At 40.2% G+C, this 26,187-nt stretch overlaps 1 protein-coding gene and 1 pseudogene across 2 annotated transcripts in view; one reads left to right on the top strand and one right to left on the bottom strand.

Moving 5' to 3' along the window:
* Positions 1-320: 320 nt before the first annotated feature.
* LOC310720656 (gamma-crystallin M2-like) lies at positions 321-9,330 on the top strand (annotated as a pseudogene). Its single transcript has 5 exons — positions 321-458; positions 790-1,040; positions 2,319-2,401; positions 3,971-4,078; positions 9,259-9,330. The product of its transcript is annotated as a gamma-crystallin M2-like (transcript).
* Positions 9,331-9,738: 408 nt separating this feature from the next.
* The window catches only part of mbd2 (methyl-CpG binding domain protein 2), a 31,723-nt gene continuing 15,274 nt past the window's right edge, over positions 9,739-26,187 (bottom strand). Inside the window, exons 3-7 of the mRNA XM_083531162.1 lie at positions 24,913-25,050; positions 22,203-22,293; positions 20,982-21,159; positions 18,207-18,333; positions 9,739-10,377 (exon numbers count right to left, since the gene is read on the bottom strand). Coding sequence (XP_083387288.1) covers positions 18,219-18,333; positions 20,982-21,159; positions 22,203-22,293; positions 24,913-25,050 — 522 coding nt within the window. The 3' untranslated portion in view covers positions 9,739-10,377; positions 18,207-18,218. The remainder of the gene's footprint in view (positions 10,378-18,206; positions 18,334-20,981; positions 21,160-22,202; positions 22,294-24,912; positions 25,051-26,187) is intronic.

The following is a 26,187-nucleotide window of genomic DNA, read 5'->3' as shown; positions in this document are numbered from 1 at the left end:
TGGATGAGCATCTGTTCTTCTCAAGTTTTTTCAAGGAAGTTTTTCCTCACCACCATTAATAATACTCTCCACTCATTAGGGACAATTGTTGAATTTCAATGTCTCCGTAAACCTGCTTTGTGACACTGCTTATTGTTAAAAGCCACACAAATAAAAAGTCTAATTGAATGTAGTGGGAGGAAAATACAGGTCCTTTTTTTTTTTTTAACAAAGCCATGATAGCTCTTTTCATATGGCTTAAAGAAGCTATTTCTTGCCCAACATCATCTGAACTTAAATGTCATACATTAAGTAAAAGTGTTTTAAAAATCGATCGCGAAATGTCGCGTCACCCTGGGATCAGGTGTAATGATGTATTTGGCCCTCTTACCACTGCCAAATCGCTCACTCAGCCTGACACGAAGACAAAAAAAGTCTTCAATAGAGCACAGCAATTCATCCTGAAAATGACAAACCCTGTACCGTGTGCACACAGAGGGGGGGGAAAGGTGCTCCGATGCATTGTCTTGCATCCATTCAAAAGCCCTCTGGAGGCAGAATCACATGGACCTGTAATAATAGCCGTCCTCTGTGCTGTGTTGCTTGCTCAGGGGGTTTTGACAATGAGTTGTTCGAATGGATTTTGGGGGGCAGTCAGGTATAAATACGAGGGTTTAATGGTGAAAGAGTGTGTCGTTCACCATTCAGTAACGAAGCCTAGAAACCTCCCACTGAAACGATTGGGTTGTTTCTAAAAAATATCAGCTGTTTATGTTGTTTCATTAAAACCATTATAATTCTTTCCCCCAGATCATCTTCTATGAGGACACGGACTTCGGAGGCCGTTCCTATGTGCAGCAGTGACTGTGCAGATATGGCGTCCTAGCTGAACCACTGCTACTCATGCAGGGTAGAGAGTGGCTGCTGAATGGTCTACAATCAATCCAACTACATGGGGAACCAATATTTTCTCAGGAGGGGCGAGTATGCTGACTACATGAACACGTGGGCGATGAGGCATGAACAACTGGATCAGATCCTGCCAAAGATCCCCATCCTAGGTTTATTGACCTCAAAAAATAATCTAGTCAGGTTTATAAAAATCAATGGTGTTTAGATACCTTAAATATAATTTGAAGTGATGCCCACCTTCGAAAAACAAGGCAAGATGGTTTAGGAAAAAAATCCTGAAAGGCCTGATTCCCCTGGTACCCAAACAACTTTGGCATCAGCAGACACACACAAACACACACTTCTGGAATGTATCCCGGAAGTCGTCTTCTTCTTTTCTAAGCGTGTCAAGAGACCATTGAGCTCAATCTTGATCTTCGGGAACAGGGCGAAGTCCGAAGAAGCCAAATCTAATGAGTAGTGTGGGTGCAGAAGTGAGCTCATGTTGTTGATCATGAAACTCACGTACGGGAAAAGCTCGGTGCCAGGGTGCGCACGTGGTGAGAAAATCAGACGTAGTAACGCACGTGGTCAGAATAGCACCAGTTGCTCTGCACAGCTCCTGATGTACACAGGACGACATCTATTAGCACACTGATTAATGAAGGTCAGTGCTCCTTGTGCCTGTGCGTGTAACCTTGTGTGGAAAACAAAAAAGAAACGTTCCAACAATGTTAAAAAACTTCTCAATTAAGAAAATTACAACTAGTTGTTTTATTAGTGCAGCGACCGTATCCATAACATACGGCAACTTTCACATAAATATACATTCCGTCTGTGATTCATGTTCCAGCACCAACTACAGACTGGCTGCTGCACAAAAGACCTAATTAACACTTAAAATAATGTAAAATGTGAAGTTATTACAGTTGGTAAAGAAAATGTGTGCACCGCGAGATATGTAAAGTGTATTGCTTAGCATGCTAGTGTGCAATTTGCGACGACACACGATTCGCATTAGCATGAGCGATAACACAAAGTGAAAATGCTGCAATCCGTTAAATAAAACCTGTACTTTTTACCTCAGACAACTTATTTCAGGAATGAGGTATGCTTTCAGGTTTGTTTAGCATTCTATTAGCAAGCTGATTCGCCTGAGCAAGCTAAAGTAAGTAATGAATATGAATAAACACTGACGGTTGCTTTATGAATATTAATGAGTAGACAGTGGTGTTTGGAAATCAGTGAGCATGAGAAGGACACAGAGGTGGGAAGTACAAATACTTTGTTACTGTACTTATTTTTCGGGTATCAGTAATTTAAGAACTTTTTACTTTCACTCTACATTTTTACACAAATATCTACACTTACATTTTCAAAACAGACTCGTTACTTTGGTTGTAGTTTATTTGGTGACATGATCAATATTTTACCTCTCATGTTTTCAGCCCATCCACCTGTTACCTGTCATTGCACGGCTTTTTCAATTTACTACTGGTGTATCATTTCCTGTCTCTCACACACCACAGACGTAGACTAATTTATGAGGATAACAATAAGCAGTCAGGAAGCACTAAGACGTCTGGGGTTAACGTGGATGAGACAGAAGGAGTCAGTGATGTAAACATAACTGAGAACAGAGACATTCCTGATCATCATCATCATCATCATCATCATCATCTTTCTCTGCTTGTGTTCTATATGGTGGCTGTTCAGCCTGGTTACATTCATTAGGTAACTAAATTCGCTTTTCTAATAATATATTTATTAGGGCTGTCAAAATTAACGCATTAATAACACGTTAACGCAAATTGATTTTAACGACCCCAATTTTATCAACGTGCAATTATTGCAGCGCGCATTTCTGTTTGATCATTTTTATTAAAGATATAAATAAATAAATATGAAAGAGGCGAAAATCCTTCAGGGCAAAACACGTTTATTCACAACGTCCTTTCTTTACTCTGATATATATAAAAATAATAAAGCACCGAAAAATAATTTGTTACCACCAATCATTTGTATGACTATATTTCTCAATTCAAGCACCAAAATCCGCCATGGTGCACACAATGAACCCTCTGGGGGTTGACAAACGCACTGGCGCGTTTTGCCGTTTTTTCCTCATAACGCCAAAACAAACTTCAATCAATCGGTATTTTTTTATCGTACAGATAAGAGAGATACATCATTTGAATCTGTAAAGGGTCTACTTTTATTTGTATATACTGTAAATGCTGTGCTTTTGTAAAATAAAGAAAACAGACAGGGGGCGCTCTCTGCCTTCTCTGTCATCTCTCTTGACAAACACAAATAAAACAACCTGAATCTCAGTGAATACTCGCCTCGCAGACATAATAACTATATGAAAAGAAAGCTTGAAATATCTAGTTTTAAATAAACAAATTCCCAAGTCATATATTCTCTGATCATGTAATCCGTATGAAAGTTGGGAGAGGTACAGTTCCTCCAGTATCACTTTATTAACCGTCCTTGTGGAAGCATAGCAAAGGTTCCGTTTGATGATTTACGTTATTTAAAACATTATAATTACTTTTAAACATTTAGAAAAATTTATTGTCTTTATGCTCTATTATCTTTATTGTCTTATATTGTCTTAATGCTCTATGTTGAGTTTGGTTTTACTAATAATAAACAAATTTGCATAAGGCATCCATATTTGTCCATGTTGATTAGAGTATTAAAAAAACGTGAAAAGTATTATTTTAAGGTACATTTGGAACAGATAAAAATGTGCGAGTTGACGTGAGTTGACTCACCACAATCATGTGATTGATCGCGGTGAAATATTTAAATCGATTGACAGCCTTAATATTAATATGATGTGGGGTCCAATATATATATATATATATATATATATATATATATATATATATATATATATATATATATATATATATATATATACCTTATTTTCTTTAACATGAGTAAAAAAAGTATAGTCAGTACTTCAACTTTTTCATTTTAAAACATGTATCTGTACTTTTAATTGAAGGATGTCTGGAAAGATTTCACTTACTATACAACTCATGTGAAATGTTTTTTCATTGCCTGCTAATGCATCTTGTCCACAAAACAGTACCATGGCTCCTACAGGATGAAGATGTATGAGAGGGCGAGTTTCACGAGCCAGATGATGGAAATGAATGATGACTGCAACTCCATCACTTGCCAGGGCAAGCATGTGGTACTTTAGGCCTGGCGAGTACCGGAGCTTCAGGTGCGGCAGCATCGGCACGGGGTTCATGAGCATGAGACCTATTGTGGATTCCTGGTATTAATATATATATCACATTCACAACCTAAGTGAGAACAAGCTACTTTTATATAAATATATATAGAAGATACCAGGTTGGTTCACTGTTTATTCTTTAGAAGCTGGGAGAAAACAGAAAATTTGAACCGGAATCATTTCAACCAAAAATATAGAAAAATAAACTAAATCTTCAATCTTTAAAGATTTTACTGTATCTTCACCAAACTTCTCAAGATCACAGCAATATTACGATCATTTTCTTATCCTGGGATTACAACAGGCCACTCCCAGGCACTAACAAACAATAAAAAACATAATGTTATGACTCCCGTGAGCTTAGACACAGCACAGTTTGCACCATAATACCCATCATGCTCAGTTTACAGCTAATGCTAATGCTAATGCTGCACATGTTTTTTCTTCTCACAGAAGTCTTGTGCCAGTATCTTACTAATTTTATCATATTAGCATCAGTTTTTAACAGTGGTGGACAGTATGGAAATAATTATAATTCATTACTGTACTTAAGTAGCTTTTTCACGTATCTGTGATTTTCTATTTGGAAAGTTTTTTCTTCATTCCATTCGAAAGTCAAATATTTAACTTTTTTACTCAAACGACTTTTGCAGGTCCCCTGGTGGTCTAGTGGTTAAGATGCAGCGCTCCCACCGCTGTGACCCGGGTTCGATTCCCGGTCAGGGAACCATCCCCAGCCACTCTCAGTGCCGGTCCCAAGCCCGGATAAATTGGGGAGGGTTGCGTTAGGAAGGGCATCCAGCGTAAAACATGTGCCAAATCAAAAACGTGCGGAGGATCCGCTGTGGCGACCCCTAACGGGAGAAGCCGAAAAGACAGACTCAAACGACTTTTGCAAAATCAGTCGTTTATTAATGAGCGCATAAAAACTTAAAAAGGTCAAACAAGCAGCAATCCACCAATCAGAAATGAGCGTGCGCTCTGTTTTGATTGGTGCTCTGTGTATCTACTGACCACCAACATACAGTTCAGCGTCACTTCAACAGCAAGCAGAACATATAGAGAGGAATAAATGATGAAGAAACTCCAGACTCGAACTCGCTACAACACACGTGACCTCATTTGCGCAATTTTATTTTAAGTAGATGAAAAGAAGGTTTTAGGCTCACGATCATTTTAATAGAAATCAATCAGTGTTTGACTCTTTAATATTATTTTATTAATAGATCATTGTGCTGAGAGTCACATTGATTAAGTAAAGAGTCTTGTGACTAAAATGATGATAGGCACATCATAGCCATAACAAATCATAATACTTTGGATACTTAAGACATTTGAAGGCAAATACTTTTGTATTTTTACTCAAAAGGGGAAACTTTTACTGGAGTAAAAATTTACGAGTGAATCTCTACTTTATCTGAAGTATATGGTTTATGTACTTCGCCCTCCACTGGTTTTTAAAGGCAACCAACTTTCATAAAATCACCAGGTTTGGTGGAGTGGTAGCTCAGTGGATAAGATGTTGAATGTCCGATTGAAACACCACCAAGCTGCCACTTTTGGGCCCTTGAGCAAGTCCCCTTGACCCTTAACTGTTCAGTTGTATAAATAAGATAATTGTAGGCCACTGTAAATAATAGTGTCTACAAAAAATTTTTTTGTTTTGTTTTTTGCAAGTAAAGTAGTAACCTACATGAAATTTCCATAAGTCCATAAAATTCCATAAAAAACGTCCACCTGTCATCTTAGCATATAGGAGGTGTAATTATCACCTGCGTACCAGTGCTTGAATTTGAACGCTTGACACAGTTAATGCGTAGCTTTTTGCAGCTCATGTGTCACCTGGATGGATGATTTCCTAAATATCCTAAATGCAAAGCGGTAATCGGTTTTGCATTTCTAACACCGTTACGAAGCATTAAAGTATACATTTTGCCGCTTAATTTCGTGTTAAAATGACAAACACCTGCTAATGTTATAGGCAGTGTCTCAAAGTGTTTGAAAAATTGGCTTTTTTAGGTTGAAAAAATAATTTTGCATGGAATGGATAACATTTCTAAGAGTACCTACAAAAATGCTTTATAATATATAGTTTAAACAAACTTACATTTTAATAACATTTTAAAATAATAGTGGCAACAAAGAATCGTATTTAGAATTGGCAACCAAAATTATGGCAGTATTTAGAAAGTTATGTATATTCGGAGTTAGTTTACGCACATGCTTAAATCTATACAGTTTCAATGCGAGATTTTCCACGATTCAGATTAAATATTCAGAATTTAAGAGTTTATTGTCATATGTACAGAAAACAGTCGGCTAAACCAGGGACTCTGTGATTCACTCCAGCATCCTGTGATCATTTATAAAAGCTTCAAAAAATATATCAATTACAAATTAACACAATTTCAAAAGTGAAAATAGACGCATCCTTGACCTTAAATACACCACCAATTTAAACACAACAAAAAAATCAGAGAGAGAAAATGCAGACTGAAAAATATATTTTTTCTTTTACGATAGTATAAAAGAAACAGTTCAAAATGTAAAAATAAAGTATAATGCAGTATATGATCTATTAAAAAGACACTATAACACTAAAAAGATGTAATAAGAGTCTAGTATATTGCTGGTATACTTTTTGAATAGACATTCACATTTTTGAAGGACAGGTTGGAAAGATTATCGTACAAAGCACTTACTATATACTGAAACGTTCTTAGAATTGAATCTATCGATAGGAAATGTCTCAAGATGCGTCTCCTAAATTGCTTTATAGTGCCATATTTATGTCTCATATCAACCTCCAGTGTAGTAAAATAAAATCAGACATACATTATATATGGACACAAGGATTTTGACATGTTTTCCCCAGCCGTATGTGGTTCTTCCCCAAACTGTTACCGCAAATTCGGGAGCACACAATTGTATAGGACGTCTTTGGATCTGGTAGCAGGAAATTTTCCCTTCACTTGAACCAAGAGACTAAAACCTGTTCCTGCTTGCCAATATCCAAAGCACAAAGCCATCTCCATGGCGATATGGTTTCAGCCGTTCTGATCGGACATTACTTGCTGAAATCAAGGCTGAGAAGAAAATGTAGTAGAAATTACTTACTCATTTACTCGTTAGAGTTTCCCAATAATGAGTACGTTTTAATGTAGCATCAATACTTCTGTTTGCTTCTTCTTCTTTCAGCTTCTCCCATTAGGGGGCGCCACAGCGGATCATCCGTCTTCATACCCCCCTGTCCTCTACATCTGCCTCTTTCACACCAACTACCTGCATGTCTTCCCTCACCACATCCATAAACCTTCTTCTTGGTCTTCCTCTTTTCCTCCTTCCTGGTGTCTCCATCATCAGCATTCTCCTACTGATATATCCCTCCTCTGCACATGTCCAAACATCTCAATCTCACCTTGTCTCCAAAACGTCCTACATGCGCTGTCCCTCTAATAATACTCCAAGATCAGAATTAAATTAAGAAAATTATTTTTTAGTATTAAATCCTGACTCATGTTCTGAATACAGCTTAAAACATCCATCATTTATTTTTGTGTTGTATTAAGTTCATGTTCGTGATGAAACAGACGACTCGAGGAAGTCACCACAGACGCACCGAGTCTCTCAGATCCCAGAGCTCGTTCAACTACCGAACAATATAAACTGCAGTCCGATCGGATCCTATATTACACTTTCGCGGACTCCTCGTTGTTCTTCGGGACTCCTGGAGAAAGTGCACATCTTTCGAGTCAGTCAGGCCACTAATCAGATATGACAAGCGATAACAAGCTGTAATTAGGAGCTCTGAAGTAATTTCATGCTGTGAAACTTGAGATCATTTACAAAAACACAGGCTGCCAGAGAGGCAGAAAAGACAGAAAGGGCATGTTCAACCATTTTATAAAAACGCAGATTTTATACATAATTTAAATAATGAGCTTCATATCGCAATAAAAATCTGTCGTTTTGTTTGTCACACCACCGCCGTCCATCCTGTTAGGGTCATTATTGAGTTTTAATGAGGCGGACACATGGCCCACTCCATCTGATGCTTTAACAAAGCTTCACATCTTTTTCAAAAAATTACAGCGTTAAGCACAGAACAAGGAGAACAAATACCATCCAAGTCCAAAAAATTATGCAAAACACGACCATTATAAGATGCAAATAGATTCTCTGGCCGTTTTGTAAGCGAGCCTCAGCCAACGAAACGGGGGGGAGGGAGGGAGAGAATTCCCATACACCGTTATTATCTTGGCAACACCAGACCATTAACGCATGCTAATGACGCCAGGCAGCAGCCCCGTGGAACCCAAAGCGGCCGCAATGAAAAGATCACAAACACTGCGCTTCCAGAAAACAAACAAAAAACAAAAAAAAAAAAGATTTTTTTAAGTAAACCTGTAACCGAAATCAGAAAGATTTTCTCATGTTGACACCTGATTCTGATGATGCACCTGGACAGAATTTGTTACCTTTAAATAAATGAGGGAACACAAACATATAATTTAACACACACACACACACACACACACACACACACACACACACACACACACACACACACACACACACACACACACACACACACACAAATACATAGTAAAAAAAAATATCTAGAAAAAAAGAAAAAAAAATTTGAAACGTTCCAAATAAAATGTAAACAATATATAATTTAAATATAATAATAATAATAATAAAAATTTTAATTAATACATAAATATATAGTAATTAATTTCTAATAATTAAATAAAGAAATAAACATCAGATTGTAAAACTACGTAACACAAAAATTGAGAACAAGATAAACTTTAAAAATTAAAAACCTTTAAAATCAATACAATTAAATGAAATAATACATAAATAAAATGCAATATATAAATAAATAAATATATATATTTATTTTATTTCTATTTTTTATATATATATATATATATATATATATATATATATATATATATATATATATATATATATATATATATATAAACTCAAAAATGAAAGTGTAGATAGATTAATTGTATGGGACACCTGATTTTTCCACACATATGTGGTTCTTCCCTGAACTGTTACCACAAAGCTGGAGGCACACATTTGTTTACTATGTTTTTGGATGTGTTTCTCTGTTCCAGCTGGACAACGCCCCGGTGCGTAAAGCCAGCTCAATGAAGGTACGGTTTACATGGATAGGAAACTTGGAATGAAAGATCTCCTGCTACAGAGCTCCAACGCTAGTGAACACCTCTGAGATGAATGTGAATGTTGACTGCATTTCAGACCTCCTCCCTTCACCTACATCACTACCTGACTTTACTAACACCCTTGGGGCTGAATGAATCTCCATAAATCTCCACAAACTCTAGTGGAACATCTTCCCAGAAAAGTGGAGGGTATTAAAACAGGAAATGGAGACTAAATGTGGAATTGGATGTTTAGAAAGCACATACCAGTCTTATTGTCAGGTGTCCACAAACTTTTGCCCAGATAGATAGATAGATAGATAGATAGATAGATAGATAGATAGATAGATAGATAGATAGATAGATAGATAGATAGATAGATAGAATAAAAATATTAATAAAGAAATAAAAAGAAAAAGATCAAAGCCCAGATGTGAACATTATTATTTATTTATTCTATAATGATGCACAAAATGTACAAAGTATCTTTTTTTTTTTATTATTCCAAGGTATAAAATTATTTCTCTTAAATAAGCAAGTTCTCATTATTAAGAATGTAAATGCATTATTCGTTACAAACCCTGAAAAAAAGAACGAATCCCTTACAACTGTCGGAGAACGAGAACAAAAAAAAAAAGTTAGCAATACAAATCCAGCAGATTGCAACCTGAATCATGTTTTTTTCCCCAGAAGTATTGCTTATGGTTTTCCTGTAGAAAAAAAAATTATTTTCAAATGTTTGTTTTGCACAACAAAATAAGCATTATTCTGAATTATATAGATATGTACACAAAAATATATGCTCTACATAAAAATAAAAAAAAAAAAAAGAAGAAGAAAAAGAAAAAGGCCTTGGTGGAAGCTGTTTGTCCGCATATATATATATATATGTGTGTGTGTGTGTGTGTGTGTGTGTGTGTGTGTGTGTGTGTGTGTGTGTGTGTGTGTGTGTGTGTATAGAATGTGCTTGAGTCTGCGACAGGATGGATCCAGATCCCGGTGCAGACTGATGACATCATCTCTGAGAGGAAGGGGGTCGTCTTGGTGGGTGTGGCTTAAATTCAGTGTGTTCTGCAGGAGAGAGAGAGAGAAGAAAATAGAGTGTATGTGAGTTGGAGTGGAGTCGAGGTTCAGCGGATGACTGATGGCTCATGATCTCAGTGTTAGATGATTGGGGACATGAATTTCATGAGTAGGGGATTAAATATGGATATAAATGTAAGAATGATAAACCTGTTGCATATTTTTCTGATTTCTTCACACCTGATTGAAGTAGATTCAACTTTATTGTCATTGCACAAGTTTCAGTACAAGGCAACGAAAATGCAGTTAGCATCTAACCAGAACCTCCTAATTGTTAATAATAAACAACCTCTTAATCAACGCTCAAAAACCATTCCACATACGCCGTGTCGCCAGCAACATTTAAAGCCTCTGGCATACAGGAATTGGTCTCGAATCTAAAATTAACTCGGATGTTGAGCTAATTTATGACTTGCTCCTGGTTCCGGTGCTCAGGATATTTTTCACTCTCTGGTGTTTGTAATGTTTTATAATTACACACTTGGTGTCACCTAAATGAGGATGGGATTCTTTTTGAGTTTGGTTCCCCTCAGGGTTTCTTCCCGGATACCATCTAAAGGAGTTTTATCCTTGCCACAGGTTTGTTTATGGGGAGAAATACACAGGATTCTATAAATCTATATCTAAATCTATCATTCTTACATTCTGTTAAGTCGCTTTGAGGTGTCTGATATTTCGAGCAAAAACGAGTCAAATGAGACACAAATATAACTTCTTTGTTTCTGGAAAAGCCGGTTTGGTCAAACGTCTATTGTTAAAGGTGCCCTACAAGTAAAACTGAATTGAAAATGTCTACCAGGATTATTATCATAACCTTAACAAGATCACATCAGCATTAAATAAAAAAATAATAATTAATGAATTAATCCTCGGATTTTAATCATCGTATCCAAGTGTTGGCGAAATATTTGCAAACTCTGCTCTGTGCTCAGATAAAACACCGCCCGAGTCTTACAACAAAACCGCTGCGGCATTCAAATGTAACCACATCTGGATCACGAGCGTCCAGGGGTTACGATAACAGACGCGCACATGAGCACGGCCAGACCGAAATAGCGTAGGACCTTTCGAGCGAGGTCGACGTGCCGAAGGGCTTCGGATGAGGAACGCTGGGTGAGGAATAGTTGCATTCGTACTGTACGGAAGAACAAACAGGAATTTTAAAAAATAAATAATAAAATAAAAAAAATCCCCCCTTAGGGTCAGGAATAATCAATAAGCCTGTTGTAGGAGGCTCGAGGAAGTGTAAAAGGGAGTGAGAAAAGGTACAGAGATGGTGAGGGAGGGAGGGAGTGTGTGTGCGTGTGTGTGTGTGTGTGTGTGTGTGTGTGTGTGTGTGTGTGTGTGTGTGTGTGTGTGTGTGTGTGTGTGTACGCTGGTTTAATTAATTTCCCAAATCTTTTCCTCAAATGAAGAAATTTTATTTATTTATTTTTCATCCTTTTGATTAATTTAAATCACGTCTCATTTCGTGCACGTGCAGCGATAAGGACGCATGTTTTTGACTCCGCATTACTGCATTAGGACCCTTTTTCTGTCCTCTGCCAGGCCAATAACCCACTCTGTGATATAAAAAAGGGGGCTATAATCAATCCACGGTTGCCACATGTATAATTTGCATCTCCATTAACATATGCTTTTTTACTAAAGACGAGATTTTTTGTTGGTGGGGGAAAAGAAAAAGTGGTAATTAACACTAACTGCCCTACAACTTAAGAGATTGCCTGCGGGCAAGCATTAATTATCCATACTTATCGGCAAAAAAGCGGCGGTGAAAAAGACAGAGAGATAGAGAGAGTGTGAAAAAGGGAGGCAGGGATCCGCTTCGTGAATCAAATATTAACAAACACATCTTAATGCATCTTTGGCCTGGGCCAGAAGGAAGCAGGAGTTTGGAAGAAAGAGAGAAGGAAGGTGGGATCTTGGGTATGAAGGAAATGCGGATTTGTCTGTTTTGGGTGCTTTGATAGGTCAATGCTGAGATTTGATCCGAGCTGTTGTTATGAGGATCATTGGTCCATGTGAGCGTGTGTTTTTTTTTTTAAAGGTATGTCTGGAACATATAGAGCTGAGAAAAAAAAAAAGGTAGATTGGGGAATACCGAGGCAGAAAGAAACTTTAAAAAAAAATACTTTAGTTTATCATTAATTGATTAGCACATTTTCAGGATTTACACTAGCGGGCGACCGACTAATCCGATTTTTGGCATTTTTTTATTAATTGGCATCGACTGATTGTACTGCAAATCTGCACTTGCGTGACAGAACATACCAGCAGGTGGCAGTAGTCTGTATTCGACATCCAAACAAGGCGGAGCTAGAACTTTGAATATTAAAAGCAAGCAGCGTTTCCTCCTGCTCCGATCATTACTAATGGATTCGTGTAGCTTTTTTTTTCAATCACGTCTGCTGAGTTGCAAAGACGAGCGCAACAATCACAAGCGTCCGTGTTCCCCTCTTTACTCTGTCTTTGTTTGCTTTAACGGAATAAACAATCGGAGTTTTTGGAGACGCGTAAAATCATGCAAAAATCATGCAGATACTGTTTGAGAGACGATGTTGCCCACATGGTGGGGTTGTTAGCTGGTAGCAGAGGCTGTAGCTTTTCCCAGCCAGACAGAAACATGAAAGGTTTCCATTTTGCGGATTCAATTTTACTAATTGTGAGTTATTGACCGACAACCGTCAAAAAAAACTATTATTGTCATGCGTGCGGTGACACATTTACAATAATGCAGAGAACAGAGATGGAGCAGGCTCAAACACACACATCCAATAAAAATGCTTAGCTTGCAACTCTCACACACACAGAGGGATAAAAAGAAATGAACAAAAATCGCAGAATTCAGGAAAAAATAAACAGTTTGTCACTAAAGGCCAATGGGCTGTTAGAGGGTTTTTTTCAAGCGTGGTTTAAGATCCACACCTGCATCATTTGTTCACATTTGCACACAGAGTATCGATTCTAAACCCGCAAATCTAATAAAACATCACTCCAAGAGCTGCCTGGGGATCACGCGCAGGGTTTCACAAGTACGCCATTTCCTCGATAAGACGTAGATCGAACGACGCAACATCACACAAAGTTTCCGACTTCGAAAAAATACAATAGATAATTACATTTTTTAAAAAGCTACAGGTTGTGAAACATTCGGCACTTAATGATCAATACAATGTGGGATGATACTAATTTAATGCCAGATGAAATGTCAGATCCACGGAGACGAAGCTTTTTTTCCTCCGCAGACTTTTTTTTTTTTAATGTTTCAGCACAGCTATTAGAATCATTCCTTTCCCTTTTCTAGTAATGTCAAAATGTCAGAATAGTGTTAATGGTTCATTCATATTTAATAGCGCATTAGAACGCATAGAGCAATAATTAAGGCTATTTTGCACTATTAAACATCACGCAGCAGGGGAAGGCGTAAAAAAAGAAAGGAAGAAACCCCCTGTTTCACAATTTGCTCACTTTGGCCTTTTTTTTTTTTTTTACAGCCGTCGAAGGGCCGTAGCGTAATCAGGAGTCACGGCGTGGATTTTCTTGGAAATCAAACATCCGGATCACTTTGATTAGGACAAATTGCAGTGGGGTTTTTTTTTATTCGAGGGCAAAACACTGGTAGCACAATACCATTGTGTGTATGCGATTGTCATGGAGTGTTCCATCACATCAGCATAACGACCACTATGTATGGGTGCATGTGTCTGTGTATGCTCGTATAGCCGGGGGTTGACACCAGCCCCATTCGGAGGTAATTGCAGCTCAGGCTTTTTGTCTATTATACACGAGGATTATCGAATCTACCCCCCTATTTACGGATATTGGCATAACCCTGGACCGGACGGAGAGAGAGAGAGAGAGAGAGAGAGAGAGAGAGAGGCAGAGCGACATGTGGAAGGAGCAGATAGACAGCCAGCGTCGTCCGAGCTGACAACTCTCGTAATCCCGCCCTGCTGTGATTAGCTCCAGATTAAAAATGCGAATCGGATAATTACTGTCCTCTCCACTATCTTTTCATTTCGCAGAGCAATTTCCGTCGTTTCCCCCACTCCCCTGATTGTCATTACAGCAGATGGGCAAGTACGATGGAGGTTTTCTGGAAACGCTCATATGCTGGATGGGAAACGTGCCATGCTTTGGATTTGTCATTGTGTGAACGGGTTGAAATAGAATCATTGTGCCAGTAGCAAAGGGGGTTTACAGGCGAGTGGTGGGTTTAAAAGGACCAACTGAGAGTCTACGATAAAATCCAGCTGGGTCACACGGCTGTAACTACGACATCAAGAGGATCATAAAACCTGTCGGATTTGTGACTTCAATTCCCTGAAGCTTCTAAAGAGTAACCTGAAATGGCTTAGAATGGTTGTGTCAATGATGATCTATAAATCCACGTTTTGCCGATCAGTGCCAATAAGGATGGTGTGGGTTCTGAGTCGCTCTGGTCCAGATAATGAGGTGGTACCTCTGGAGTCCAGGCCAGTTCAGGTCGCCTCTGAATGAGTCTGTCAAATGAAGATGTGGCTTCTGGTAAGTCAGACAACTGAAGATGATGTGGCCTCTGGTTGAGTCAGTCCAGGAAATGAGGTGTGGCTTTTGGATAAGTCGATCCAGTGAAGGAGGTGTGGCCTTTGGATGAGTCGGTCCAGAAAAGGAGGTGTGGCCGTTGGATAAGTCGGGCCAGGAAAGGAGGTGTGGCCGTTGGATAAGTCGGTCCAGGAAAGGAGGTGTGGCCCGTTGGATAAGTCAGTCCAGGAAAGGAGGTGTGGCCGTTGGATAAGTCGGTCCAGGAAAGGAGGTGTGGCCCGTTGGATAAGTCGGTCCAGGAAAGGAGGTGTGGCCTTTGGATAAGTCGGTCCAGTGAAGGAGGTGTGGCCTTTGGATAAGTCGGTCCAGGAAAGGAGGTGTGGCCTTTGGATAAGTCAGTCCAGTGAAGGAGTTGTGGCCTTTGTATGAGTCGGTCCAGTGAAGGAGGTGTGGTCTTTGGATAAGTCAGTCCAGTGAAGGAGTTGTGGCCTTTGTATGAGTCGGTCCAGTGAAGGAGGTGTGGTCTTTGGATAAGTCGGTCCAGTGAAGGAGGTGTTGCCCCTCAACGAGTCTAGACCAGTGAAGGAGATTTGGCCTCTGAATGACTCAGTCCAAAGAAGAAGGTAGAAAAATGGAATTGCCTCTTAAGGTCATCAGGAGCAATAAAAGTGAAGTTTCAAGGAAGGAGGCGTGGCCTTTGTGCAAGTCAGAGCATAAAAATGAGATATGAATTCTCAAAGTCTGACTTGTTTCCTTTAACTTTAATTAGTTGTAATGCTCATTGGATTTGTGGACTGATAAAGAGGTAAGATGAATGAGTCCGATGAGAAAGGGAGGCGGGGCCTCTGTGTCAGTCAATCCTAGGAAAGAGGGGTGATGCAGGCATCTGTCGATTTCAGGAAATGATTCATGCCATTCTGCATTGAAGTTCCATTCTGCACTGAAGCGGCTGTTTTAAATAGGTTGTTCATATAATCGTTTATATGAAGGAGAGGTACCTACTTCTGTAATTAGTCTGAGCTGAATAAAAAATAAAATAAAATAAAAACGACAGTTTAATGAGAATAGTAAAAATCAATTTATTCAATTTAAAGGAAAAACGTGACTGCAGAAAACACCAACTTCCCCCAGTTTTTGTCGTTGTGCTGTAATTTGTATTCAGCCCTGATAAGGGGGAATTTCACCCCACACAGGGGCAAAAACTTGAACAAAAAAAAAAACCATACTGCTGACAGCGAAGCCCTCCGTCGATTCCCGTCTTTACGCTGGGTTCCATGAAAACGGAAAACAAATAAACGGCTTAGATAGACATTAAGCAAACAAAAAAAAAAAAAACAAGATGGTGGAAATGACCACTTGGAGTGAAAACCCTCCCCCAAAAAACCCTTCAGTCAGAGTGGCATCAGGCGACAGCTGCTGCACATCAGCATTCGAAAGGAACCGGAGGGCCTTTTTTTAATAGCTGCTATAATACATTCTCAAAATGGAGGAGTACTCAGGCATGTAAGATGTGGCACGGTTGAGCTCCCCGTTCGGAGACTGGAGAGTTACAGCTCCTGGGGAGGAGGGGCTCGAAAAAATGAACTATTCATTTGCTTTAAAGATTCATTAGAGAGAGATGAAGAGGAAAGAAGAGAAGCACTGGACCGAGGAGACAGTTGGAGAGCAGCTAGAGTCGAACCCTGCTCCTAATGGCCACCTGAATATTTCATGATCGTCTGGGGTTCAGGACTTCTCTCCGCAACCAAGAAAGCCACTTGTAGAAATTAGCATCGACTCGCGACATCCTTCTTGCGAACCAACGCAGCTACAGGAATCAAGCAAAAAACCCTCTTCTTTAGCACCACAACAGGTTTTACTCAAGTTTCCCTTTTCAACCACTACAACTCAGGGGCGAAATGCTAATGTCGAGCTCCTGTGAGTCTAAACAGCAATTTGTTGCAGCTTAAAATATTTCAAAAAGCGTTTGAACCGCAAGCGCCACGGGACAAAACCTAAGCCGGCGCTAGTAGGTAAATATAGCGTTTGAAGTGGCCTTGAGTCATGCGATGTAATTTCGGTGTAAAGTAGGGCGGAAAGAAAGAGTGTTACACAGCAGTGGGCAGGCCATATGCCAAAGCTAATGAGAGCCAGAACTCCGACAGCGCTAAGATCCATATTTACAGAATTGCTAAACAGCTGATAAGCCAAGTTTGTTCTGCACACTGCTGCTCACAGCTGCATCACACAGAGGGCAAAAAACAATTCACTTCCATTCGGATGCTTTCGGAAAGCATTCTGAGGTTGTGTTTAATATCAAAAGAGGAAGACGACGGGAATTCAGCCAAAAAAAAATAAAATATTGCACTGAATTAAGGCTGAGGAACACGTTGACAGAAGGAAACATGCTTTTTTTTTTTTAAATCCCATCCAGTATTGTAGCAAATTGATTTGGAAAAGATTGGTTGGATCTGGAAACGTTTCCATATAAAGAGATTGAGAAATCCCACTGATTTCTATTTTCGTGCAGGTGGGAATAAGCGCTAGGATACGAAGCTCACACGACAAACCAAATGACATTTGGTTCGTTCATCCTTAGTGACTGCCTGGTCAGGGTTGCATAAGCGACTAGTTTGTTTATGATTTGGGAAATCGAACCGAAAAAATAGTAAAAGCAATCACAAGCAAAAATAATATCTGTGTGAACAGGACTTTAAAAAAAAGAAAAAATACTATTACCATTGTAGTTGAGGCCAGTTATAAACTCGAGTGATGGAGCTGAGATTGAGAAACTGTCAGTGCTGGAAATGTTATTTCTACTTCTGTTTTCTTTTCTACCATTTTTCACACTTTCCAGGGCCTAGAGATGAAGTACAATGGAAGTAGTAGCTTAGTAGTTAAGGCATTGGGATTTGGGTCCAAAGGTCATGAGTTCAAATCCCAGCCACACCAAGCTGCCACTCTTGGACCCCTAAAACAAAGGCTGTAACCTGGTAGCTGCTCAGCTGTATGATTTAATGACGGGTTGTTCATTTTGAACGAGTCTTTAATGTGACTCAGAAGAACTAGTAGTGTTTAAATGTATCTGGATTAGTGGCGATGCAGCCGTAGGCTACGCCCATTAACAGATACTGAAAATGGAACGCAGATAGTGACAACGTGTAACATGCAGATTATATGGGACCATAACCATTCAGTCGTTTTGTGTGCCGTCCTTCGTTTGATCCTCCACTGACAGACATTTAATACGTTCTCTCTCTTTTTCCCCTCTCTCTCTCTCTCTCTCTCTCTCTCTCTCTCTCTCTCTCTCTCACCTGCTGGAGTCTCTACGCCGCCCTGCCCTCGACGTCTCTGGCAGATTCGGCGGCCCGCGCCAAACCGTCAGCCATCAGAGCCTCCTCCAGACTCCTCCTGGCCTGGCGCACCTTCAGCTCCTGCTCCCTGAGGAGACGGAAACACGGGGGATTAAGAAACGGACAGTAAGGGAGAGAAAGGACAGAAGATAGAGCTACACTTCAGAAACCTGTACCCTGTCCAGTGCTGTCTTACTGATCCGTTGATTGCGTTTGACCTCCTTTTACCGCTTTCCATCAACCATCAGCGCTGCTCTCACATCTTCTCCATTACGCCATCCTCCAGTCAGTCAAACTCCCCCGCCCCCCGCACGCACCCCCGTCTCTTCCTCCACACATGTCTCATCCCGGATTAACCCCAAGCTCTCATTAGCGAGTCGCATGCCATCTCGGGTTTAATTACAGGTTAATGAAGGGAGATGCAAATAAAAACACAACAGCGTTTAATTACAACAACCGCAATCCACTTCTCTGTGATTCGACACAAGAACTAACAAACACACATATATAATAATAACAATAATAACAACAGGCCTTGCATTTCACAGCCAGGTCTTCAGTGATGTCCTACCTGAATCAATCCACCTCTTAATGCCATCATTAAGAGACCACAGCTACAGAAACCGTCAGTATTATAGAGAAGCGCAGTAGTTCAGAGCGCCGCATCACAAATCCACAAGAATGTATTTGAGCTTGTGCAGACTACAGCAGACGCAGGTTGCGAGCTCCGACTAGCGCGCTCTCCGACCATCTACTCAAAGGACGAGAAAATGCAACATGGTCGAACGCCTGCTAGAAGGCCTCAAAGTCAGCAACTCGCAATCTGATTGGTTAAATCATTTATGAAAAAACAGCAGAGGCTGGTCGTGCCGGCCTTATGTCTGATAACTCTGACCCCGGCAACACGTAACATGAAAGCTGAAATCTGATTGGATAAAAACTCAAACGTATACAGACGCATTATAATATTAATAATTGAAAAAAATTGATACTGATTGTCAGGCAGGACGTCGATACTATGATCTCGAATGCCCACATTTCCAGGAACCCTTTCAGGAACTCAGAAACTTTATACAATAGTATTAATACAATGTTGAATTCTCATTTCTGATTGGTCAGATTTATTTTCTATACCAGCAGTTGTAACAGAATGTAAACAAATCCCAGTAATCCCAAGTAATTCCAGTAACAATTTAATGGTGTACTTCGACCATCTCTGTTTTATTAATACTAACGTGACTTTACATGAAACATCAGAGCACCCTGTTATTATTAATTTAGGTTCATGAACCTTTCAGTTGTGAATACTCTTCAGTAAATTACAAACTCATTGGGGGGTGGAGCCTAATGTACTGATCACTGCTGGTCATTGGCTAAAATGAAGTAATCTTTCACACTTCTGATTTTTAGAAGACAAACGAAGAGTAAGGATTATTTTTTTCCTCAGGCAGGAGGCTGAGTAATTTAACCTTTTAAGGGGATTAAAATTCTGACTGGCACCCCACAAAAGAGGAACCGATCCAAAAACTCGCTCGGTCTTTATCCAGATCCCTTTAGTTCCTCCACAAAACAAAACTACTGCCATTATCAGATGGTGTAAAAGCTGCATGAGCATGTCACCCTGCCTAAACTCTCTTTCAGTCATCCAGGCCCCAGCCTGCGCTCTTCTTTTCTTCTGAGAGAGAAAAGCAGGAAAACAGCCTCGACACGATTCATTTCCTTCATTTCTCCCACACTCTATAATCACCAGCAGCAAGCAGCTCATCTCCAAAGCATTTCACAGTCCACGGGTTTGGCCGGACCCATGTTCATACTCGTGGGCAACCCGATCCCGTTTTGAACTCCAAACACAAAAAGACAACTACTGCCATCTAGTGGGCAGAGCATCCCATGCAAAAATGACTTCGGGTGCGTAAGGATCAACTCGGAGCCCGTCAAATGAAAGCAATTATTCAGAAACAGAAACGGTGTTCGCGGAGGGCCAGTGGTTGCCTCAGCACACTTCGAGACGTTCGTTTGAGTAATCGCGATCGTCTGTAAGCACTTATTTGTATACGCTTGTTTTTCTCAGGGCCTCGCAGATCCTTCGAGCAGGTAGCGATTATTTCTGCGGCTAATCATCCCACATCGCACCCCGAACCCCGAGTAACTCCGTACGCACCGCTGAAAGACAAATACATCATCTCAGTCAAGGTGGAAAGAGCTCATCAGTATTCTGGAGGCTCTCAGGACAGAAAACGAGTCTGTCTTGCCAGGAGAAAATCTTATTTCGGCTCTTCGCCTTCCCATATACAGTAGCCGGGCTCCCAATTTATCTTGTCCGTAATGCCTCACAGAGCTGAAGCGAGATTGAAATTGGCATCCATTATGAACCTTATGAAGTCGTCCACAGAGCAGGACGTGGCGCGCTAACAGCTACACTGATCGTGAGAAGGGAGACGAATGTTCCCAGAGCGAAGGACTCGAGACAGAGTGAAGAAAAACATCACACCAAGTTTTATTGAGGCACTCGATAACTGGTTAACAAGACAAACAAAAAACACCTATGGGAGGTACTAAGGGAGAACCTGTAGGTCAGGGTAGAAGCGGAGGAACGCACGGTCGCAATTTCGACAGCGATCTGAGAGAAAATCGGCCGAAATCCATCGCTGGGGACACTTCGAATGGGGCTTGTTTTGCAACCAGGGACAAACACACTCATGGTGTTCGACTGCGAAAGCTTTAAGGTGGTCGTACCTGATGTCGTCGTCGGTGACGATGAAGGATTTGCAGAGCGGCTGAGAGGTGTTGAGCCAGATAGCGGGGTTTTTCTCTGCCGCTGTGGACGTCTGACCCGTGATGGGGCCCGAACTCATGTGTAGAGCGCTGGCTATGGCCGACAACAACGTCTCATCCGACGAATCTGGACCTACACCTGAAAAAAAAGACGTGTCCACAAAAATTATATACCTGTAACTTCTATTTACAGTCACTGGCTCATATAATCTCTGTCGACGCCTTCTACCTGTCCTTCAGGGACTACCCCAGCAATGCTGCTTCACCTAAATCATATTAAGTGTAGGTTCATCATGAGCTGAACAGAACTTTATCTAAAGGTAGGATGAATCAGGCTCGTCCGGAAAGAAGGAAGAATTTCGGCAGCATATCCGGCATTAGGTTGCCACAGGGTGGCGCAGGCAAACAGGAAATCACTGTAAAACTGTTATAAGAAAAGGGAATTGGGGCGTCATCACCTGTTAAGATGTTTCTAAGAAACACTAGAGAATGTCAAGGCTGTTCGAGCTGCCATCGTGAGGAGCCCTCGCCTCTCCATTCCACAAGACACTTCACCACCCACGGCACACGATCGTGACATCCCAACCGGTAACGATGTCAAAATTCCCTTCCAATCTTATAAAAGGTTTTATGGCGATGCACCGCTTTACTGCTTCATTCTAAACGATGCCAATCGGGTCTAAACGAGCTCGCACCGGTTCCAAACCGGTCCCCCCCCAGGGTTGCCAACTCCTAGTTGTAAAATTACCCCGTTTCCCTGCACCACGATGTATAAGCAAATAAAACGCAGACCACCAGCGCTTACAGTGGTAACAGTAACTCTTTGGGCCTCAATCTAGTCAATAGTTATTTTCCAATTACGTGGCAGATTTTAACATCAGGTTTTACACACTTTACACAAACATACACATTATACCATACAGGGACAAACCAGCATAAAAAAAGGAATAGAATCAAATAAAAATGTATTAAAATAATTGAATGGGATAAAAAGAATGAAAGAATATACATGTACAATATAACAAAAAAATTAATATAGAATTTGCAAGAAATTTGAAAGAGATAATTTCTTTATTTTTTTAATTCACAAATGGTCAAGTCACGAACAGAAATCCATCACGATGTTCCTCACTCAACATCGATTGTTTCGAAATCACGTGCGTAGAAAAGAATCATGCTTACTTTGTAAACCTTTAGGAAGCTCCATAGTCCTGAGAACCTCTTCTGTGACGTCCGACGACCTCAAACCTTTCAACCTCCTCTCCCAGAAGAGCTGCACATATACATAAAGACATGGAACAAATAATATAAAAACACAGATATATATATATATATATATATATATATATATATATATATATATATATATATATATATATATATATATATATATACGCAAAACTTACAAATAAGCAACTTGTACAAAACTCCTTTTTTTCTACACTTTTTCGTCTGCCCTTGTGCCTGTATTCGCTACTCTGAGGATTAAACTCACAAGTGTCCTGGAAATGTTAGTGTTTATCGGTTCTACCAAGCGAGCCTTGAAAATGTTTCTAAACAGCCTGCAGGGGATTTAGTCAGGATTAGGGGTCAAGTGCTGGTTTTTAAAGCAACATATCTGAAGCTGGCAGGTGAGCCTAAGTACAGAAAGAACACTATATGGAAAAAAGTATTGGGACACCTGATGCATTCAGCCATATCTGGTTCTTCTCCAAACCGTTGCCACAAACTTGGAGGCGCACGATTGTGTAGGACGTCTTTGGATCCCGGGCCATAAAATTTAGGCCAATTAGGGAGGGTGCGGAAGTGAAGAAACTAATTTGTGAGAGTGCTCATGTGGTCAGACCCCACAGACGTGGTAACGTACGTGGTAAGAATAGCACCAGTTGCACAGCTCCCGATGTCCATTGACTTATGAAGGTTGGCGTTCCCTGTGACTGTGCGTGCAGGTTTGTGCTGCCACCTGTTGGTGTGTCACAAAACTAGACTTGCAGACCAGTACCCGCCGTTACTAACGCCTTTGTGGCGGAATGAAACTCACACAAATCTCCACTAGGACATTTCAAAATCTAGTGGAACATCTTCCCAAAATAATGGAGGTTATTATAACAGGAAATGGAATTTTGGAATGGGATTTTCAAAAAAGATATATGCTGAATCCACAAAATTGTCTGTTACTCCCGGATGGAAATCGACGATTCACGAATGATGATCAATTGCACTTCTCAAGATGGAGTTCTGTTACTAAACCCGCTCCAGAAACTAGCCTTCTCAAGCAGCTAATCCTCCAGCGCTCTGTTATAAACCAACCGACGTCCAGGATGAGCCCGAGGGAGCCATCTGTAGCCAACATGGCAGCTCTGTGTGGCACTCCGAACGACTCGCCAACAGAAGCTCGTAAACAGGCCCAAGGATTTACTGAGCTGCGTTTTTAAATAAAAGCCCCTCCATGACTCTCTCGGGCCCTTTACAAATAAATCCACCTTTTACAATAAGGGCTACGTTTAAAAAAAAAAACTCAATCACAAGCCATTCCATGGCGCAGGTCTGACTTGGGTTCTTACTCAACGAAGAACAAGTTCAAACGTTATTATGCTCATGAAATATTCCAGTAGATTGTTGTGTTACAGGTAATGGGTTCGAGTTGCTCTGATTTATAAAAGGCCTGGAAGTGTGCAGAGAAGCTAGGTGTAACCATTAGCATCCATTAGAACTATGATGTTCCTGCAAATGTTCCTGGAGAAAAGGATGATGTGAATATGACGTATCAGCAACATGCATACTGCGTAGGAGTGAAGGGTTTGAGAGAAGAGAGCGAGAGAAGAGAGAGCGATGGAATAGAGAAAGAGAGAGAGAGAGAGAGAAAGAGAGAGAGAGAGAGGGAGAGAGAGAGAGAGAAGGAGAGAGGGAGAGAAGGAGAGAGGGAAAAAGAGATGTATGGGGGATGGTGTGATCATTACAGCCCTGCTCACGGAGAACAGAGCAGTCAGGCAGCAAGATAATTCCCAAACGCCAATGACTACTGGAGTCTCTCCTACACACACACACACACACACACACACACACACACACACACCGCACTAAATCACTTCCACACCTCAACTCCCAGTCACACAACCCCTTCATTCCGCTCTTACAGCAAATCGTCCTCCCCAGCTTTGTAATCATTCTGACCTCCAGTGTGTGTGTGTAAACTGGTACGATGTGTTCTGATGCGTTGAGTTCTTTATAATAATAATAATAATTAATAATAATAATAATAATAATAATAATAATATAAACTGCTTTTCTGTTTTATCTCGATCCAGAGTTCAAGGCAAACATGTAATAGGATTGCTTGTTTATTGCAAGCTAAAATAACCAGGGTGAAGGATTAAACATGGGGAACACCTTGTGAACCATCCGGATGACTCTTAATGCATGGTGTCGACCATAAGAACCTTCTGAGATCCTCTCCTTATGAAGATGATAAATAAGCTCTGTGTATATCGTGTATAGAGTTTGTTGTTACGTTAATCAGTGCTGCGATAAAAAGTGTGGATTTGGCAGCCCCTTGTGGTTGCGGGAGTGTACTGCACCCTAACATATCCAATGAGATATGAAATGAGAAAGAAAGACAGAGAGACAGAGAAAGAGAGATGCTTCTGGATTTTTCAAATAGTTTAAATTCTGACTATAAATAAAACTATTTTATTATTATATAACTATCTTTAAAATAAGGCGTTAATGCAAATCCAAGTGTGGTCAAAGTTTGGATAAGAACCATATAGTGTATGTATTTACAGGCATCTGTAAGTCATATTTACTGTAGTGAGCACCTGAACTCACTTTTTACACACTAATTAGCACAAGAGCATAAAAATCCAACAAAGTAATTTAGAAAGAGCTTCACCTGCCGAGGCTGTTCGGTCGCTCTCTGTGGGTCTGTCTTGACTTTGTTGCTGGGATGGTTGACCACTTTGGTGACGGGCTGTTTAAAGATCGACGCTGTCTGTCTGATGGGCAGTGCTGTGTTCAGGTCCGGTTTTCCCTGCGAGGAAAGACAGAAAGCAGAAATTGTTTAAAGTTTGTGGAAAAGTTGTTCGGTAAAGGGATAAGAAACTGTGAAAACAAACAACGATGCACGGTGTATTCCGCAGTTTCTCCAGGACTAGCGATCACTTTGCTTTGGGTTATAGAATTTCAAAGGAAAAAAAAATTCTAAGGTTACGAGAAGAAACTCGAAACTATGACAATAAAGTCATTTTTTCTCATGGTGCTACGACATTATTCTCGTCAATTAGAATTTATTTTCATAATTTCGACCTTTATTCCCATAGTGCCACGACTGTATTCTAATAGTGCTACGACTGTATTCTAATAGTGCTACGACTGTATTCTAATAGTGCTACGATTTCTTTTTTTTAACATGCCGCTAAAATGCTGTCGTGCGATGGCAACCTGTTAAAACCGACTTCCTGAAGAAAAGAGAATATATGTGGAGATCTTCCTCAAGATGACTAATGTGATTAGCATGTAAAAAACGACAGCCATCTTTAATTCCGAAGCTTCTGTTTATGAAAAAAAAGACCAAAAGGACACGAAGACAAAACATAGTTTGAATCATTAAAAAATATTGGACTTTGTCTAGTTAAAAAAAAAAAAGGAGTGTCTAATAACCCAGTTAGTGAAAAGGCTTCAAAAAAATCGCAGTCATTCGGAAAGCCTGACGTTAACACGTCACAAACCACAATACTCGGTTTCGAATCCTTATAACAGCACCCCAAAGATCGAAACCTCTCCGTTTTCTCAGCTAGCGTTTAGTCGACCTCTTTTATTTACAATTATTGCAATATAACAAAAAGTTAATTACAGTCACACATTGCGATTTGGATTTTACAGCTGAAACACATGTAGGTGTTCATGAAAGTATGTGTGCGTGCGTGCGTGCGTGCGTGCGCGTGTGTGCGCGCGCTTTAGACTAGAGATCCCACAGCGCTTGTAAAGCCGGAACACAGCAGACGAACAAAACCGCTTGTCGTTTATCTGATAATCAAACTGTTCTATAATTAAAAGCAGCAAAGAGAGAGAGCAAAGCAAAGAGAGAGAGAGAAAAGAAAAAGTGTGTAGGGGGAATAAAGAAGGTCCAGCAGATGTTTACACACACAGTGGGCCATATTTACCATAC

Source organism: Silurus aristotelis (genome assembly GCF_946808225.1).
Source record: "Silurus aristotelis genome assembly, chromosome: 26".
Lineage (NCBI taxonomy): Eukaryota > Metazoa > Chordata > Actinopteri > Siluriformes > Siluridae > Silurus > Silurus aristotelis.
The sequence above is the reverse complement of the archived record's forward strand: the minus strand, read 5'-3'. Positions and strand labels throughout refer to the sequence as shown.